At 37.2% G+C, this 21,190-nt stretch overlaps 1 protein-coding gene across 2 annotated transcripts in view; it reads right to left on the reverse strand.

Moving 5' to 3' along the window:
• Xrcc4 (X-ray repair cross complementing 4) overlaps positions 1-21,184 on the reverse strand; it is a 214,697-nt gene extending 193,513 nt beyond the window's left edge. Inside the window, exons 1-3 of one of the 2 annotated variants that reach the window (XM_060377747.1) lie at positions 21,055-21,184; positions 8,809-8,957; positions 308-483 (exon numbers count right to left, since the gene is read on the reverse strand). In XM_060377747.1, coding sequence (XP_060233730.1) covers positions 308-483; positions 8,809-8,947 — 315 coding nt within the window. In that variant the 5' untranslated portion in view covers positions 8,948-8,957; positions 21,055-21,184. Of the gene's footprint in view, positions 1-307; positions 484-8,808; positions 8,958-20,861; positions 20,991-21,054 lie in introns of those variants that run through there. The other variant, XM_060377748.1, reaches the window with a different exon arrangement.
• Positions 21,185-21,190: the final 6 nt, after the last annotated feature.

The raw sequence follows: 21,190 nt of genomic DNA on the forward strand, positions 1-21,190 counted from the left end.
AGTGAGTGCATGCTAAAAAGGCTGAAGGGCTGAGTCCACTGACCAGAACACATGAGATAGAGCACACACTCACAGGAACAGAGAAAGAGACGAGGAGGGGAGACACAGATATGCATACTCACAGACATGTGCACATACTAAGACCTCATATATATATGATTTCTTTTATAAAAATCAAAGCATACTAATAAGGATACCAAATAATGTCTTGGTATTTATTTCAGAGGGTTCCAAGAACAGTAGACATACTACTTTAATGTGACAAAAATTCACCTAGACAAACAAATTTGTGGAAAGCTGTACTTACTGAAACATCTTTCAGTTCCTTCTCAAGAGAGAAACGACAGGACTCTTTAGAAAAGGTGAACTTGTACGTGTCAGCTGCTCCTGACTCTGACACCAAAGCTTTTCTCAGCTCATCCACATATTTTTCTTTCTCCATAGCCATGTCATCAGCTTCTTGGGAAATCTCCAATTCAGAGACTATGGCAAAGATTAATAAAAGTGATGAAATAAAATGTTTTTATTAGAAAATATATATTTAGCTATTACTAATACTTTACCAAACATATCAGAAATTTGAAAAATAATAAAATCAAATCTTCTCTGTTGCTTTTTCAAATACCTTCTGTGCTATTTATCTCTTTTCCCTCCCTCTCCTGCACCATAACCACCTTTCCATAGTTAAGCACCCATCTTTTTCTCCTTGGCCCTTTTGAAGTTGCTGTGTCCTACAATCCCATCACTTGATCTCCTTCTCTTCCTCTCCAATACCCCTCTACTTCTCCGGCTTCTGCAGTTATGGCAGGCTCTGTAGTCAAAGCTAAATATTCTGAGCTAGAAAGTGTGTGTGGGGGGGGAATACTTCCTTACTCCCACAGGAATCATATATTATCTAAACACCCTGTGCCAGGTAAGGGAAAATTCAAGTTACTGGTCAAGGGTCCTAGAGATCCACCAAACAATACAGGATATTTCTATTGTTCCATTGCCCTACAACTCCAGAGTAAGATGCTATTGATGAAGATAGCATACATTTCTAATACAGGACTGGAGACAATGGATCAGTACTGATGTGGAAGCTTGCTATGTGAGGGCTACTACTCTTATATCAGAAAGTGCTATGCAACCTGACAAAAGACAAATGCAATCAATAGTTCCTCCCAACTGCAAAGCATGCAAAGCAAAATAATAATTGGCCTGCCAAGATATACTTAATGGTGCAATAGTGCCATTCTATCTTGGAAAAAAACCAATGGTCATCTAATTAGACTTAAAGTGTACTCAACAAGAGGGAACTGAAGCCTGGTACTGTAAACCTAGCTAACGTGTAATGGTTGGAGAGAACACAGACCCTATAGTAGGAGCAACTACTGCCATTTCCCCTAATCAAGGGCTTCAAACAGTATGTTAAATGCCTTTCCTTATCCTCAAAGATAAGTATAGTTCTTTTTGTAATTTATTTTCTTAATTACAGTTTATTCACTTTGTATCCCAGCTATAGCCCCCTCATTCCTGCCCAATCCCACCCTCACTCCCTCATCTCCTCCCATGCTCCTCTCCAAGTCCACTGATAGGTGAGGTCCTCCTCCCCTTCCCTCTGACCCTAGCCTATCAGGTCTCATCAGGACTGGCTACACTGTCTTCCTCTGTGGCCTGATAAGGCTACTCTCCCCTCAGGGGAAGGTGATCAAAGAGCCAGCCACTGAGTTGATGTCAGAGACAGTCCCTGCTCCCCTTACTAGGGAACCCACCTGGAGACTGACTGATCTGCCATGGCTACATCTGTTCAGGGGATATTAGACAGATAATATAGGATAAACATACTAAAAATTGTACACCTAAAGAAGCTAAGCAAGAAGGAGTATCCTGGGTAAGATGATCAATCCTCTCTCAGAAAGGAAAACAGAACGGACATCGGAAAGGGGAGAAAACAGGGGACAGGACAAGAACCTACCACAGAGGGCCTCTGAAAGACTACCCAGCAGAGTATCAGAGCAGATGCTGAAACTCATACACAAACTTTGGGCAGAATGCAGGGAATCTTATGAAAGAAGGGGGAGATAGAAAGACCTGAAGAGGACAGGAGCTCCACAAGGAGAGGAAAAAAACTAAAAATCTGAGCATAGGGGTCTTTTCTGAGACGGATACTCCAACCAAGGACCATGCATGGAGAAAAGTATAGTTCTTAGCCCACATCAAAGCAGCTTCATTTTGCAATAGACAGAGGCTACTGCCAAGATCCATAACTAGTAAAACTGCAGGAAATTAGTGACTTTAGGGTCCTCAGCCCCAAATTATACATCTACAACATAACCCCTCCTCCCAGGAATCACCAGGAATGAAAGGGAGAAAGACTGAAAGAAAAGGTACTAGAACACATGCTGTGAGATAACCTTCCCAAAAAAAAAAAAAAAAAAAAAAAAAAAAAATGCTGCACTCACAATCTCAGCAATATGACAGCCTAAACAAAATCAAAATAATGGCCCCACCAGCTGAACTCTCAGCAGAAGCAGTCTTGAGCAGACTGATGACTGCCTTTCTGGAGTTCCCTGTAGGTTTCATCAGTTATGTATGGAGTTGTTTGTAAATTTTTTTTCTTTATGTTTTTGTTTGTTTGGTTTTTTTTACAATTAATAGGTAAGTTTTCAACCATCATCCATAAATAAAACAAGGTTAGAGATTAATAGCTAAGTTTTCAACCATCATTCATAAATAAAACAAGGTTAGAGATGTCATTCACATATTCTGTGAAGGTGTCTGTGCCCCTGTGCACATGTGGAGGCCAGAGGGCACGCCTGCTATCCTCCTTATCACTCTCCAGCTATTCTCTGAGACAGGATCTATCATTGAACCTGCAGTATACTATTTAGACATGACTCAATGAGAACCCTGTCTATCCCTGAGTACTGGGGTTACAGATGTTACACACAGCTTTTCCACATGCATGTGAAAACCCAGGCCACAGGTCCAGATGAGTAATCAACAAGTACTTTACCAAGTACTGTGCCAATACAAAAATTGGAAAACATACAACTATGCTAAATTTCATTCAAAGGAAATTATATCTATTTTAAAATATTTAACTTATTTTATTAGGCCAATTCATCTATTACAATTGTGTAAGGAAACAAACTGTGTAACAGATTATTCTGTACATAAACACATAGATTAAACATACAAAAAAAGTTGGACAGGTGGAGTTTACCTTCAAGTGTTCACATCTGAGGAAATGCTCTCAATGTCATCTAATCTAATAATTTCCCACGTTCCACCTCCTGTGAATTACTTTTATAATATGAAAAACTTAATTTCTGAAACAAAAAAGACAAGATACCATCCCTCTGTTTATATTTCTTCTTTTAAAATTATGTGAGCCCTGGAATGGGGGAATGTGAACATGCAGTCCCACCCTAAGTTAAAAATGTATTGGTTTATGATAGCTGATGAAACAGTCAGTTTTCTTTAATGATGAGACCAAAGCTGTCTCAATGTCTAGAAACCTGTTAGGAAAAAACTCAATAAAATGATTCCTAATGATATTCTTCTATACTCAAAGATTGGTGCCTAGCACAATCATCATCAGAGAGGTTGATGGGAGCAGATCCAGACACCCACAGCAAAACAGTAGGTAGAGAGCCCAAGTTGGAGCTCTCCATTGGGTCCCTCCCCCTGAAGCTCAGACAGCCCTGGGGAGAGGGAGAGGAAAACTTGTGAGAGCCAGAGTGGTTGAGGATGCCAGGAGAATATGACCTACAGAATCAACTAAGCTCCTAGCGGCTCACAGAGACTGAAGCAGCAACCATGGAACACAATAGGTCTCTACTAGGTCCTCTACATACAAGTTGTGGTTGTTCGCTTAGGAGTTTTGTGGGACTCCTAACCATGGAAGTGATGGTGTCTCTGACTCTTTCATCTGCTCTTGTGACCCTTTTCTTCCTGCTGGGTTGTCTCAATGAGAACCCTGTCTATCCCTGAGTACTGGGGTTACAGATGTTACACACAGCTTTTCCACATGCATGTGAAAACCCAGGCCACAGGTCCATATGAGTAATCAACAAGTACTTTGATATGATATGATATGATAACAAGCCTTGATATGAGGGTTTATGCCTAGTCTTATTGTATCTTGTTATGCTGTGTTTAATGGATATCCTGGGAGGCCTGCTCTTTTCTGAAGAGAAATGGAGGTCAGTGGCAGGGGGTTGAGGGGGAGGAAATTACACAGCACCTTCAGATATGATAAGACCTAGTTCTCAGAGAAAAAGTTTCCAGTTCAGTTCCAGCTCAGTTGCCCTCAAATGCCTCCCAGAACGTGAAAGTCAGACACTATTGCTGAAGCCTCTACCTACTCCAAACAGAGATTGGGAGGAGTTGAGCTGGAAATGAACTAGAAATCTGCTGAGAACTACCTGTTATAGCATCTAAAGGTCTATATAAGTTTCCAAGGGAGAAAAAGAATCAATAGTCCTACCCAACTGTCATGCAATAATGAACAGACAAGCCAGATGTTCTCAAGGGTACAATTGTGGCACTTATACCTTGGCAATAAACAGCTGTCTAATTGAACTTAAATCTCATGCAATAGGAAAGAATTTTTTATCTTTACAGTAGTAAATCTAGCTCAGAACTTGTATCTGGTAAGGTCATGGACCACAAAGGAGAACCTGCTGTTGCCACTACATTCTAAATAGTTAATTCCTACCCTTATCCCAGAAATAAATGTAGCTCCCAGACTTCTTCAAACAAGCTTCTTTTTGTAGAAGACAGAGAACATTAAAGAAATCTACCATTGGTCAAAACACAGAAACAAGTGACTATAGAGTGCCCAATGCCAATTACATAGCCACAACAATCCCTACTACTAAGACTCAGGGAACATCAGGGAATGAGTGAAAAGTTTAAAGAGCCAGAAAACCTGGATGTTTGCTGGATGATAGTGTCTTCTGTACGTCACAAAGAAGCAACACCCATAAAATCTCAATATGACAGTTGCTAAAAGACGACCTACATAATAGCAATGCCAGTTGTTGTCCAGCCTGGATGGAAGAAATCTCGGAAGTTGCTACTTCTAGATAAAGAACCACACAATATTTATGCTGAGAAAGGGAGAATCACTTCTCCAGTCTTCTCCAGGGATAAGCCTCCTAAAGTGGCTTAGCTCCCACAATTGGTCAGCCCTAAACACACATACCTATAAGCAACACCAAATGGTCTCATCAGACCATATTTATATATACATAAATAAATACATATATATGTAAAGAACATGAATTTAAGAGGGAGAGGGGAATACACAAGAGTTGGAGTTAGAAGAGGTTGATGTGGAAATGATATAGGACTCATGTAAAGAAAAATCTTAAAAATGTAAATTAAATTCAACGTAACAAAAACTATGTGAAAAGGGGATTTTTTTATATTAATCATAGTTTATTCACTTTGTAGTCCAGCAATAGCCCCCTCCCTCATTCCCTTCCAATCCCACCCTCCCTCCCTCATCTCTTCCCATGCCCACTCTCCAAGTGCACTGATAGGGGAGGTCCTCCTCCCCTTCCATCTGACCCTAGCCTATCAGGTCTCATCAGGACTGGCTGCATTGTCTTCCTCTGTGGCCTGGTAAGGCTACTCCCCACTCAGGAAGAGTGATCAAAGAGCCAGCCACTGAGTTCATGTCAGAGACAGTCCCTATACCCCTTACTAGGGAACCCACTTGGATACTGAGCTACCATGGGCTACATCTGTGCAGGGGTTCTAGGTCCTCTCCATGCATGGTCCTTCTTTGGAGTATCAGTCTCAGAAGAGACACCTGTGCCCAGATTTTTTGGTTCTGTTGCTCTTTTTGTGGAGCTGGGGATTGGTTTTTAAAAGCCTGAACAAACATTTCCTATTTAAAGGGAAGATGAAATTTTTATTGTCTACTCCAAGGCTCAACCTTGGAAAATCAGTTTATTTTTATGCTAAGAACAACAGCATAGAAGTATGCATTCATTGCTGTAAACCTAAAATGGCTAGAATGAAAATGTAGTAACAACAAAACCCATCCAGAATAAAGTTAAACAACTTCATTAAAAGATGAGAGGACAAATAAGAACATAAAAATGACGAACTCTTCATAGACTAGCAGGAACTCCAAAAACATCATTTTGTTATTATGTTTAGCTTAGTAAATATACACCAAAAGAATGTTCCTATATGTAAGTAAAGACTGCACAGACTTATTCTAACCTTGCCAGAGAGCTGAAGACACCTTGTGCCATTAAGAATACTGTTGGCATCACACAGGAGACCTGAGGCCTTTCCTATGGGTTCTGTAATGTTACTACCAACTACTTCAGAAATGACCGATTTTTAAAAATTATTCAGAAATTTAAATATTTGAAAATAAAACATAAGTAAGGCTTGATATACTTAAACACACCCCACAGATAAGTGATAGAAGTTTCTTGCTGCCAAAAGCAATTATTTTACAAGGCAAATAGTGATCATCAATCATTAACCTACTTTGTGAATTAACCTTGTGACACAACACTCTGTAATACAGAAGTGATTGATGACAGGCCACATGATAATTAGGTCGCCAAACATTCATTAGATAAAGCATTGTTAATGGGAAAGAAATCAACAAGCTTAGTGTGTGGGAGATTAAAACAAACCTCACATCCTTTCCGTTTAAATGAATAGAGTAAAAATTGTCCATAATTGAAGGTTGCAGCAATCAAAAAGTTGAACAGCAACAACTAAAACACAGGAAGAGGATAGGAAGAAAAACCTATTTTCATGTTTCATTTATTTAATTGTTGCAATATTCTTAATTGTGTAATGTCTGTAAGGCACCATACAGCATGTATGTAACAACATTAAATAAAAAGATACATTTTAATACTTGCTCATATTTGTCCTAAAACTTGAACAAGAAAATATGAATGGATAATGCAAGGCATAAAATATACGTAAAATATAAAACTTCATTGGATAATTTTTAAAAATAAAATTAATTACAGACTGCACTAAAAAAATCTGTGCATGAAATATAGTCACTACAGGAAGCCAAAATGTTAATAAGCCACCAGGGACTATAGCAAGAAGCTTCATATCACATTGTTGTCACACTAAATTATAGTAGTTACAGAACAAGACAAAGGCTGCAGTGAATTCATAATAAATGTGTAATGGAAGTAAATAGGAAAGTGAAGCTCTCATCTACAAATATGCTAACTGTGAAGTAATCAGCGCAATTTCTCTTTTTCTAACTAGTCTAATATACTTAAAACTCTCTTCTCTATTACTGTTTACGTATGTATCTGTGTGTGTATGTGGGTGTATGTATGTATAAAGTCTGCTGAGTGCACTAACTCAACAAAGGTCAGCACTGAGGCATCCCGTGGTTTTATAGCCACGCACATTCTCTACTCTTTCAAGCAAGCGTGGTCATGTGGCTATACTTGCTCATAGCACTCACATAAGAAATCTCCCTTCACTGCCACTGTGTCACAAGCAGGAGGCACCTGATATTTGTCACAGAGAAATTCACACCTCAAGTAGGTAACATAAGAAGTACTGAACACATTATCCTTGAAATCTCTTTGCTTTCCTAAAATACAAATGTAAACGTTCTTTGCCAGGAAAGACAAATGAAAAAAATGGTAAGTTTCCATTCATTTTGATTGTGCTGGGTAATAGTATTTGTACCAAGCAAGGATGAAACAGAATTTCATGATGGCTTTAATTTTAGAGGAAATAATTATAGTGATAAATCTGAGGGAAACTCTGTTAGAATAAATAAAGAGTATATAAATGTCATCTAATTGTCATCTAATATGCCATTTACAACTCTAGAAATAATTGTGTTATGTAACTACAAAAACAGCTGGTTTTGTTTAAATACTTTAAAAAGTAAAGCCTTGGTATATGAAAACAACATAACTGTAATGTTTTAACTTCACACCTACCATAAGCCGAGACTGACATGCCACCCACTGCACTAGCAAGGTGCCCCTGTCATACGCTATATATGACTTGAGACCCATTCACAGCTTAAAAGATCAGTAGAAAACTTTTACAAAATCAAGTCTTTATGATAAAACAGCCAGATTTCCACATAATAATGTAACCCTTGCACTACAGTGGTAGGCTGTGGGGCTGTTTTATTTCTTTAAAAGTGCAGTACATACCCATTCAAAAGAAATTCCAGCTATACAACTAGATGGAGTCAAAGCAAAGCATGAGGACCCCACACCTACCACCCAACAGAATCTCTTGGCCCCACCAATCTACTTCCTCTGCCTCCCAGGCTTTTCTCAGGCCCCCAGAGGGGTAAATATTTTATATAGTGCTGTTTCTGTTTTCTGTGAAGAGATCGCTATAAACTATGAGTCAGTCCAAACACTAAAGCGGACATAAAAAGCACCATTAGCTACTGTACAGAGTGTCAATTTTAGAAAATAGCATCAAGTATTACAGACCTATATGAAAATGGGAAGTGAATAACATGGACAAATGAGTTTTGCTGTTACCTGTGTCTATGAAAAAAAAAAAACAAAAACAAACAAACACTTTAACTAGAAGAGTCCCTGAGGACTAAACAGTAGGACAATATTAAAATTTTTTTTTTTTTGGCTTGTTTTCCAGATAGGGTTTCTCTGTATAGCCTTGGCTATCCTCGATTTCCTTTGTATATCAGGCTGGCCTCAAACTCACAGCAATCCACCTGCCTCTGCCACCATGAGTGCTGGGATTAAAGGTGGGCATTACCACGCCCAGCTGACATTATTTAACTTTTAACTGAAACATGTTTGTTATCAAGATTACCTGCTGCAGTCCAGACTGAATGGCCATCAGTAAGCGTAATAACAAAGCCAGATCCTACTGTTCTTTCCCAAGACACTTGCAGAAAATAAGTTACGTTGGGTTCAGAAGCCAGACAGATTCTGCTTACTTTTCTTTCCATTTCTGGCTACCTGTAATGAAAAAACAAAATAATTACTTAAAAGGAGACCACAATTATCAAATGATAACTTTTATACCTGTCTTTCAACTATACAGAATCCAAAGAAATAAAAGTAAAATGTAATATTAGAGCCAACAACTGAACTCAGTAAGTCATAGTTTTGCTTAATAATGACTCACAGATTTGATAGATGAGAAAAGCAGAAGCTCATAAAGGGCAAATAATTGGCAAAACTGATGGGCTACATAAAATTACTATAGCAACATGAGTAAATTTCACATATTCCTGTCCTCCAGAATAAACAGACACGCTCTCTCCAAAAAAAAAAAAAAAAAAAAAAAAAAAAAGTTTCTAAAATCAACATAGTTGAGAGATTCATCCATACTATATTCTACAGTTACAGATCATTCAGGACATTAATTAATTCCATTGATATTATTTGTTCTTCTGTTTTCCTAATGACAGACATTTGGAACTCCCCAAGTCTTACTACTACAACTATACAAACACCACTGCCATAAGCATTTGTAGAAATGTCTTTGCAAGTGTGGGAAAGAGGGGTTCATTCCTACAAACAGAACTACTAGAACAGAAGATATATGTTCAGTTTGGGTACTAGATAACCAAGATCCTTTAAAAAGCTGTTTTAAATTGTGATTGATGTATGAGACTCCTAAACAATTATTTCCCTTAATTAGCCACATTGGTGAACAAATTTTAGCATTACACTGTGCTATTTTTTTAATTATACTTTATTTACTTTGTATCCCTCCTCTAGTTCCCTCCCTCCCAATAATGCCTCCCTTCCTACCCCTTCTCCACACACTCCCCTCCCCAAGTCCCCTGGTAGGGGAGGGTTGCTTTTTCTTCCTTCTGATCCTAGTCTGTTAGGTCTCATCAGGAGTGGCTGCATTGTCTTCCTCTGTGGCCTGGTAAGTCTGCTCCCCACTCAGGGGGAGGTCATCAAAGAGCAGGCCAATCAGTTCATGTCAGAAGCAGTCCCTGATCCCATTACTATGGAGGCCACTTGGACACTGAACTGCCATGGGCTACATCTGTGCAGGGGTTCTAGGTTATCTCCATGCATGGTACTTGGTTGGAGCATGAGTCTCAGGAAAGACCCCGTGCTCAAATTTTTTGGGTCTGTTGCTCTCCTTGTGGGGTTCCTGTCCTCTCCAGATCTTACTGTTTTCCACTTCTTTCCTAAGATTCCCTGCACTCTGCCCAAAGGTTGCCCATAAGTCTCAGCATCTACATTGATAGTCTGCAGGGCAGAGCCTTTCAGAGGCCCTCTCTGGGAGGCTCCTAACGTGTTTCCTGTTTTCTTCTTCTTCTGGTGTCCATCCTCTTTGACTTTCAGAGTGCGGATTGAGAATTTTAACCAGAGTCCTTCCTCTTGATTAGTTTCTTTAGGTGTACAGATTTTAGTAGGTTTATTCTATATTATATGTCTATCTGAGTGAGTATATACCATGTGTGTCTTTCTGCTTCTGGGATAGCTCACTCAGGATGATCCTTTCCAGACCCTACCATTTACCTGCAAATTTCATGATTTCCTTGTTTTTCATTGCTAAAATTCCATTGTGTAGATATACCACAATTTCTGTATCCATTCTTCAGTTGAAGGGCATCTGGGCTGTTTCCAGCTTCTGGCTATTACAAATAAAGCTGCTACAAACATGGTTGAGCAAATGTCCTTATTGTGTACTTGAGCAAATTTTGGGTATATGCCTAGCAGTGGTATAGCTGGGTCTTGAGGAAGCGCTATTCCTAATTGTCTAAGAAAGCGCCAGATTGACTTCCAAAGTGGTTGTACCAGTTTACATTCCCACCAGCAATGGAGGAGGGTTCCCCTTTCTCCACAACCTCTCCAACATGTGTTGTCATTTGTGTTTTTCATCTTGGCCATTCTGATGGGTGTAAGATGAAATCTCAGGGTCGTTTTCATTTGCATTTCCCTATGGCTAATGACGTTGAGCATTTCTTTAAGTGCCTCTCTGCCATTCTATATTCCTCTACAGAGAATTCTCTGTTTAGCTCTGTTCCGCATTTTTTAATTGGATTACTTGGTTTGCTGCTTTTCAGCTTCTTTAGTTCTTTGTATATTCTGGATATTAGTCCTCTGTCAGATAGAGGGTTGGTGAAGATCCTTTTCCAATCTGTAGGCGGTCGCTTTGTTTTGAGGACGGTGTCCTTTGCTTTCATTCCTATCCCCTGAGAAGTATTGCGTGTTGCACTCTTTACAAATACTTATTAGATGTGACTATATTCCTATCTTCAACCTTGGCAATATTTTCATTTAGTTTCTTTTTTCTTACTGATCTGTTTTCATTTCTGTTTTTTCATGGTTTTGTTGTCTATTTTAAGCAAGTATATTTTTCCCCTAAACTGTCAGTTTTCTTTTCTTATAATGGTGAAAATACTGTAGTTTTAATGAAACATATTTCACCAAAATAATTCATCAAAATGTACATATTTTGAACAGTATTTGTGAGTTTTGCATTATCAGGTATGGGACACTGTTATCCTCTATTATATCAAAGCTTTACAGTCATACCTTTTACATCTAGATTGCTAATCCATCTATTTGAATTTATAATCATCCTAAATATTTAAACAAAATTTATATGAGTCATTTACTACAGCCTAGTATATATACAGTTTTTGATACAGATTCTTGGTGTTTAAGCAGGAGTAAAATTTCATTTTTCAGTTGTTGAAATTGTATTGATTATTTGGTTTATTCTCTTGATTTAATACATTTATAAAGTCTATCTGACTCTGTCACCAAAAATTTTGAAAAGTTGCCATCTAAGGGCTTCAAGGATTCATGTAAAATGTTGATCATCACAGGCTCAGGAATATACCCTTGAAGACTGCCATTGGAAAAAGGCCCAACAAGGCATCAGTCATCAATAGGACTCCACTCTCCTGTTCCCATCTCCTCCAGGAGGCACCAGGGTCAACCAGAAGTGTTCTTGGCCATACCTACCTAACTCTCCCTCTAGCATATGAGGAAACGGGGGAGTGCAGAGGAAGACCGAAAATGAAACAGAGACTTAGTGATCTTATTCTCAATTTTTAGGTTTACAGGTGAATTATCACACACTGCATTTTCTATAACCCTCCTACTTCTGGGTTCTGTGTGCCCCATAAAATCTGTCAATAGGACAATGAAATGTCTCAGCAGCAGATAAGAGTGCCTGCTACCACTCCTGGTGATCAGAGCTGGATCCTGGGTATCCACATGACAAAGGGAAAAAAGCAAGAGAGGACTTCTGCAAGTTGTCCTCCAATTTCATACATAACACAAGCACGCCCACAAACATTACTCACCCTCACGTGCAGAGTAAATAAATAAAAGTAAAACATGCTTAATATTAAAAGATGCTACCAAAAAGAAATCAAATTAAAATGCAAAGAAAAATATCATGAAAGGTAAAAACCTAAAGTACAATTATCAGCAACGAAAACTACTACAAAACTGGGCACAGTGGCACAAGTCTGTAATCCCAGCACTCAGGGAGGCAGAGGCAGAAGGATCTCAGTGAGTTCAAGGACAACCTGGTTTACAACGTGAGTCCAGTACAGACAAAGCTACACAGAAAAACCCTGTGTTTTTTTTTTTTATTAAAAAAAAAAAAGAAAAAAAAAAAAGAAAAAAGAAAAAAAAGAAACAAATAAAAATTTTTAAAAATCTTCTATAATCACATAACATGAATCGCTGCCGGATAAACCGTTAAAAATCTAAAAAAGGGAATTAAAGAGATAGCTCAGTAGTTAAGCATACTGGCTGCTTTTGCCATGGACCCAGGTTCAATTCCCAGCACCTACATGGCAGCTAACAACTGTCAGTAACCCTGGTCCTAGAGGAACCCATGCCCTCTGGGACCTCTTCTGGTGCTGCACACCCATGGTGTACATACAGAGACACAGGCCAAACACCCACATTTATAAATAAAATAAATAATGTCCCCCATTTTTGAAAGTCTAAAAGAATATTCTTTTAAATTTAGTTATTATTATTATTGTTGTTATTATTATTATTATTATTATTATTATTATTATTTTATGTGTGAGTGCTCTATGTGCATTTTCACCTGTATGCCAGAAAAGGTGATCAGGTCCCAGCATAGATGATTGTGAGCCATCATGTGGTTGCTGGGAATTGAACCCAGGATCTCTGAAGAGCACAAAGTGCTCTTAACTACTGAGCCATCTCTCCAGCCCCCTAAAAGAATATTCTAATTTCTCTTGCTTAAGGGGATATAAAATGCCTTCAAGATTTTATGCCAATATATTATAAAATTCAAAAGCAAATTTATATTTGAAAATTGAGTTAAAATTTTGTAACTTACAAATTCATAAAATCTTGAGTTTTAAGTTGATACTAATATACCATGTTAAATGAGTCTCATAATATAAATTTTCAATTAATTTGAAAACAGATAGAACCTATGTTGTTCTCACTTCACAAACAAGGCCTAATAATACCAAATGCAATCATATTGTACCCACTTTAAAGATACAAACAAAACATTTAAGCTTGAACCCTTGATATTACTGAATATTACTAAATATAATGCATAATTACTAAACATAATGCACACTTCAGTTGTTCAGCCATTTCCTATAGTGTGTTCTTTGCACAGATGCAATTAATTCCAAAATGCCTTTCTCCCTCGTGTGTGTGTGTGTGTCTGCATGTGAATCTACATAGCTATATAAAATCCTCTATCCTCTATCAAATGCACAGCTCTCAAAGGTATTCCCAAAAACATCTCTTCACTGTATATTCTCTTTTACTCTAAGAAGCATTTTAATTTACTGCAATCTCATTTGTCATTTCTTGGGATTATTTCCTGATCTACTGGAGTCGTTTTCAGAAGTCTTTACCTATAGCTACATCATGAAATGTTTTCCTTTTTTTTTTTTTTTTTTTTTCTTTTGTCTGTTTCAGATCTTACCTTAAGGCCTGAAACTTTGTTCTTTGATCCATTCTGAACTGAGTTTGGGGGAAGGTGGCAGACAGGAATCTAGTTTCATTCTTCTACAATTAGAAATCAAATTTCCCCATTCTGAATTCTTTATTATTATCTAACTGAATATGCATATAAATTTAATGCTTTCCTGTTTCTATGAAAAATATTTTTGCAATTTTTCTGGGGTCTGAAGTGAATCTGTGGGTTACTTTTCTGCTTCTTTATGATTATGGAGGTCTTTCCATCTTCTAGTGTCTCCTTCAATGTCTTTTTTTTTTTTTTTTGGTGTTTATAGTTTTCTTAAGAGTTCTTATTTTTTTTGAGACTTGGTGTCATGGAGTCCTAGCTGTCCTCAAAGTTGAATTTGCTATTGCCTGAGAATGAATTTAAAGTGATCTGATCCCTCTGCCTCTACCTCCCAAGTGTTAATATCACAAGCATATGACACCACACCAAGTAATTTGTAGTGCTAGGGAAGGAACCCAATGAATGGTACTTGAGTACCTGGCAAACATTATATTGAGTGAACTACATCTCTAACTTAAGAGCACATCATTCATGTGGATTCAAACCCTAATTTGGGGAGTGGGGAGAGAGTTTAGTAGATGAAGTGCTTGCCACACAAGCATGACAGAATCAGGCTGATTTCTGGAGCTCACAGCCAGCCTTGTTTAATTGGCAAACTTGTGTTTCTAATCACAGATCTTGTCTCAAAAATAAAGATGTAGACAGCAGAATAACACTAGAGGAGAAACACCCAAGGCTAACCTCGAGTATGCACATACATGTACACACGTGCATATGCACACACATCACACACAATACACAAAAAACAACAAGCAGACAGAGAGAAACAAAAACCTTAATTTGGGGTAGAGGGGGAGGTTATTAGATCTACACTTAGAATTACATATTCTGCTTGTATAGACTTTCATAGAAACATTACACAAGGACACAGACACACACATACACACAAGCCTATAGAGTCGTAGCTATTGTTAAAGCAAAATCCAGCAGTTTACATCCCATAAAACAGATTGTATCATTGCTTTTTTTAATTCCATAGTTAAAATCACTACCAAATTCCTAAATATAAAGACAAATTTATTTAAAATTCAATACTCCACATGCCTGTCAGTCACTCATTATTTCACAGTAACAAAAATTATTTTAAGCTCAATAACGTTAAAAAGACATCTAGGAATCATATCAATTCTAAAAATATATTTGAATTGTTAACAGTTCAACTAGTTTTCAATTTTCTCATTAAGACATCATAAAATTAAGCTAATTGTATTTTAAAGAAATATTGTTTTAGAGGGAGGGTGGGATTGGAAGGGAATGAGGGAGGGGGCTATGGCTGGGATACAAAGTAAATAACTTGTGATTAATATAAAAAATTTTTAAAAATGTAACAAAAAAAGAAATATTGTTTTTTTCAGACTTTTATTTCAAATTGGGATGGAATCTGTAAAGCATGTCATTCCAACTTTAGTAGTTAGAATTTAGTAATACACATATTAATAAGCTCAATTACATGTGACAACTCTGTATACTGAAAATAATCTGTGCCTCTTCATAATATATATTTTAACTAGTTTCTTTAATAAGTCATCCCTTTACTAAGACTACCCTCTCGTTAATTATCAATACAAAATAACTGAGAATCAACCACAGAAACAGATGAGAGAATCAAAACTTCGCTTGAGATTCAGTTAGAGCAAATCAGCCATATTTTTGTTCCTCCCAACTTTGTACACAGAAATAGCCAGTGTTTTGCCCTGTGGCTACTTGGAGAAAATGAGTGGAATCCTCTTCAGAGATGCTGACTGATTAGGGCTGCAAGAGAGCCCATGCTTTGTTTCCTAAGGACACATTAGTATCAGCACCTCAGCCAAAGCCAGGGATCTAAGAGGAGCCTGCAGGTGGAACCACTTGGGTCCCACCCCAATTTGTACATCAGTAGCTTTATTGAGAGCTCAGAACAGTTGAGAATTGAGAAGCTTATCTTTAGTACTTTGTGTCTTTGATACATGGCCTCTCTCTTAGAAGACTAATACGTTGTTGGCTGGTGTGCAATTGATGTGATCTTGCTCTGAACAAATATCATTCACAGTTGCTTCTGAATAAACAAGACACTTTTTTAATTAGTTTACAAAGCATTTTGTATGCCCTTTTGGATGCTGATAAGGAGCAGTGCAGAAGCCAGCGCTTAGGTCAGCTCGAGTTAGTTACAACACTGTATCATTGATAATACCATTTTGAACTTGAGCTTCTTTTTATTCTCTTAATAGTCATTTATGGCTTCTCTTCAAGTTGCTTGGACTGCAGATGTTCAAATTCTGCAGCTTTGCCAAGGTGTTGTACTTACAGATTAGAAGGAGATAAATTCATGTTTCTAACGAAGAAATTACTTAAGTGGCCATCTTGTCAAGGAAAGGGAATTCAGAATAAAAATAACTATATAGAACCAGCTGTTAACAGTCTGTAAGTAGATACTTGCCCACACTATTTTGTTGGAATTTACTTTTATACCAAAGGAAAAAAATGTAATTGCAAAGCAAAAGTATAATGACAGATTTTGAAGCCTTATCACATTTTTAAATTTTCAAAAATAGAGACATACAGTTTTTATACAGAGGCAAATTTACACAACCACTACACACTATTTACTTTTGTGTGCAGTATGTGTGCTACATGAACACGAGTGTGCCCAGTACACACATGCCAAGGCCAGAGCAGATCTTGGGGTGTCTTCTCTATTGCTCTCTGCCTTATTGCCTGACATAAAGTCTTTCTCTAAAGCATAAGCTGATGTTTTGTGCAAGACTTGCTGCCAAAGAATACTTAGGATCTGCCTGCCTCTACATCACAATGCTTGGATTATAGGGACACTCAACTATGCTCTGCTATTAATGTGGGTGCTGGATTTGAGCTTGCATCTTTATGATTGCAGCCAAAATGCTCTCAGTAACTGAGCCATCTTCCAATCACTATATTCACTTTTGGGCAGGGGTGGATAGATTGGGGTTTTTGTTGTTGTTGTTGTTGGTCAGTCGGTTTGTTGGTTTTTGATCTGCATAGTTCAGAAGATCCTAGAACTGAAACGTTTGCAAAAGAGATTATGGCTTTACTATGATTTAGGTACAATGGTTCAGTTCAACTTGAAAATGTATCACCAATAGAACACAAAATAAAATCATTTACTTGGGCATTAGAACTTATTTTCCCTAAAGTTGTTCAAAATTTATTCAGGAATATGGTACCTGAAAGATAAGTATGTAATTACTCAACTAAGAATTTAAGTATTCATGTGCTGTTATAACAGATTATGCTATTTACACCTCATAGAGTTGCTATTGGTTGACTAAACTGTTAAACATTGGTAGCCTACGATTCTTAAATTTTTCTGTACATGGTTCAATTGTAGATAGTAACAACTTGGGATATTGTATAGAGTTTTCTCCCCAATATTGATTCTCATTTCTCTTGTATCCCAATGTCACTCAGTCTCGTTTGCCATTAGTAAGAAGGCATATATATAGTTACGCAGTTATGAGTGTTAGATTTGGGGTATACAATGTAAGTCATAGTCCTTTTCCACACTAGTGACTCTGATTAGATTTCAGTTCTGAGCATCATATTGTTCAATTAGAAAAGACTTTGTACAGGCTGAACTGATAGCATCTTATGGTAGAGCACCCTGACTCTGTTAAAATTAAAATAGAAGAATGGTATAGACAGTTAGAACTTAATAAATTCCATGTTACCAATACTGATACATTACAATAAACTTCAGATTCTACTTGGAATTCACATTTTTTCCCATTAATGTCCTTATTCTAAGATGTAATCTTCAGGGTAAGGAAATACACTTAAAATCCAACAACCTAACATAATTTTTAACACATATTTTATAAAGCAAGTCTGTGAAAACCAGTAATAATGCTAATTCTGTAATCAATGCAAAACAAAACAAAACAAAAAACAAAAAGTGGTTAATATAAGAGAAATCCAAGCAAGAGAAAATCAGTACAGGAAAGGTAGTAGAGACTGGAAGATTCCAGATATGTTTTATTGACAGAGTGAAGCAGATTTGACAATGGACCTAGCTGAATATAAAAGAAATGTGAGAATGAAGAATAATTCCAAATTTTAATTTACAGAAATTGGCTGTACATTGTTGCAATCAATGAGGATGAAAATATCTAACACAGGTTTTAGAGGAAAGGTGTTCATTTTGGGATTGTAGTGGTTTTAAATAGAAATGGCCCCCTTAGGCTAAGGATTTGAATGTGTGGTCACCAGGGAATGGCATTATTAGGAGGTGTGACCTTGTTGAATGAAGTGTGTCACTGGGGGTGGGCTTTGAGGTTTCAAATGCTGAAGGCAGGCCCAGTGTCTCTCTCTCCCTACTGCCTGCCAATCCAGATGTAGAACTCTTGGTTCCTTCTCCATCATCATATCTACCTGCAACAGCCTTTCCTTTCTCCATGACAATAATGGACTAAACCTTTGAACATGTAAGCCAGCCCCATTACTGAGGAAGATCAACATCCTGATATCACTGTTGTGTCATTAAGAAGAGAATCTTGGTACAGTATGGGAGTAGAAGTTATTTTGGAGAAAACATATAAAACAACCAAACATTAAATACTGGGACAAAAAGAACTACATGGAAATGTTACTGCTGAGGAAAGTAAGTAAATTAGGCTGAAATGGAAAAAGATTAATGGAATAATTTCTTAACATCAAAGCAATAATAAAATAAAATTTGTCATTCAACAAAATTTGCACACCTTAATCTAGATGTCACTGGAGAAAAAGTAGGAATCAAGACCAAAACAACCTAGCTTAAGTTTATGAATTTGGTTTAGAGTCAGAGAAAGCACAGAAATAGACAGAGCTAAATAGAAGACAGATAGATACACAGATAAATACATAGAGGATAAGCAAAAATAAAACCTAATTCTATGTATTTGAGTACCAATAAGTGAGATACGAAATTTAAAAAAAAGAAACCACAAACACTATCAATATCAGAAATCAAGAAAAAAAATAGAAACTGTAGAGAAAGTAATCTGACAGTGTAAACCACATTAATTTTAACCCTTTTATTGTGTGAATAATATGTAAAACCAAACATTTATCCAACATTATCCCTCCAAAAAGGAGAAGGCAATGCACACTGTTATACTGTATACTGAACAGGTTTTCATTATTTACATGTATTTACTCATTTAATCCTCACACAGTGAGGAAAGCTAAATGCACTTACAGAAAACTATAAATATACCATTTTATATACAACACTGTGGTATCATGATATGAAAACTGAAAATACTCTTCCAGATTGAGTGAAGACAATGTCTGTATAATGAATAACACAGTCAAGTTTTACTGTTAGGAGGAAAACGACCCAAGAGGATTTGAATAAGAAATCACAGCAGAGCTACCAGAAGGGAGGGGGAAAAAAGGATTTAAAATAGCGTTGATTATCATTCACTTACAAAAATTAAAATCAGGGGCTCTATTTGCCTAATAACTATACAGCTTCCCCACAGGTCTGTTAAATTAATTTTGTTAGTTTACATGAATACAATAAATATTATACACACACATTCAGCTTTATCTTCTGACACTATGTATTTCTATAGATAACTCAATAATTGACAAATGTTATTTGCTACTACTCTGAAGTTGAGGTATATAAGAAACTATGGCCGAAATTGTTATAAATACCACAAACCAACTACCATCTTTAACAACCTTAGCTTACTGTGCTCTTTAATAGAGACTGAAGCATAACCTCATACAGAAATAACAATGCTAACTGTCAAAAGGTAGCACTTAGCAATATTTACAAGAATAAATCAGTTATAATATCAACCAACACTTTTGCTACTATAAAAGACAAACTTATTGAGCTGCAAACTAAATTTTCTATAACTACGTTTGGAACAATTAGGTTTATTCAACTTGAAGAGTAAGGTATATCACAAAGTATTTTGAGATTTTTTAATGAACTACTTAACATGTGGAAGATATACGTGATCCCTTCCTATTGCCCTCTTCAATATTTCCCCATTAAAATACTCAAGGAAACATCCCGCTTCTGCTGCAGCCTCTTGATATAACTAGAATACAGATCCTTAATTTGAATATTTGACCAACAAATATAGTAATGGGTTATTTTAAACTGATTTTTAAAATGTAGTTATAATTTCAAACAAAATCATGGATGCCATGCAGTAATAAACATAATCGCATATAGCACTAAGTAAAAATGCTATGTTGCCATATATATTTGATTCTTACGATTCGGCTGAATAGAACTCATAAATCAACATATCACATAAGTTTATTTCATTCGTGTTCTCTATACATCTTCTACGCCAATAAATTAAAGAACAGGTAACATTCTGAATAAAAAAAGAAAGCCATACTGCCTAAAGAAAAAAGCCAGTATTTAGATACATAGGGTTTCCATAATTTTGATACACATGGAAGAGTTGAGAAAAATATGACTTCAGAATCATTCCAAGAACTTATATAAAATTGAACACATCAAATTACATCTTACCCATATCTACAAAATTCATAAAGAAAACTAGAGGTAAAACAGTCTCACCTAATGGTATTATACTAGCCAATTACTACCCTGAGCAATACACCGTTCCTTTCCAGTAGCTACCACAGAGTTCTTTCCCTCTCTTCAGGGCCTAGGTCTAAGTTCCAGAAGCAGACTGTGCAAAAGGATGGGGGAGGGGAAAGCTGGAAAGGCCAGTATTGGCGGGTGGAAGGGGATGGTGGGTCATCATACTGAACAAGTGTGCATCACACAGCATGTTTCCAATGAGCCTCTCACTACTAAAAAGAAAAAAATACATGTGACAGAAATAGAGGATTTAGGGGGCCCAACAGGAGCACACCTTAGGAAACTGACATCCTCCTGGGTCCACAAACAAAATCCTCAGGTGTCACAAACAGGGCAAAGGCCGCGCACTGAGCAGCTTTAGAAGGATCAGAGAACTAGAGGAGGTTTATACAGCAAGAAACAAAGAGGAGAGCGCAAGAAAACAGCATTGCTTATAAAAAGAGGACGCAGCCACTTCCGGGCCCTACCTCTGAGTGACTCCACTTCCGGTCTCCTCAAAAAAAAAAAAAAAAAAAGGAAAAAAATGCGGAACTCCAGCGGTAAATCCGTCTGCCCAATGAGGGAGCGCTCTGCTTCCGCGATTTGCGGGTCTTCGCGCGAGCC

The sequence above is a fragment of the Meriones unguiculatus genome, chromosome 2, assembly GCF_030254825.1.
Source record: "Meriones unguiculatus strain TT.TT164.6M chromosome 2, Bangor_MerUng_6.1, whole genome shotgun sequence".
In the NCBI taxonomy this organism is placed as follows: domain Eukaryota; kingdom Metazoa; phylum Chordata; class Mammalia; order Rodentia; family Muridae; genus Meriones; species Meriones unguiculatus.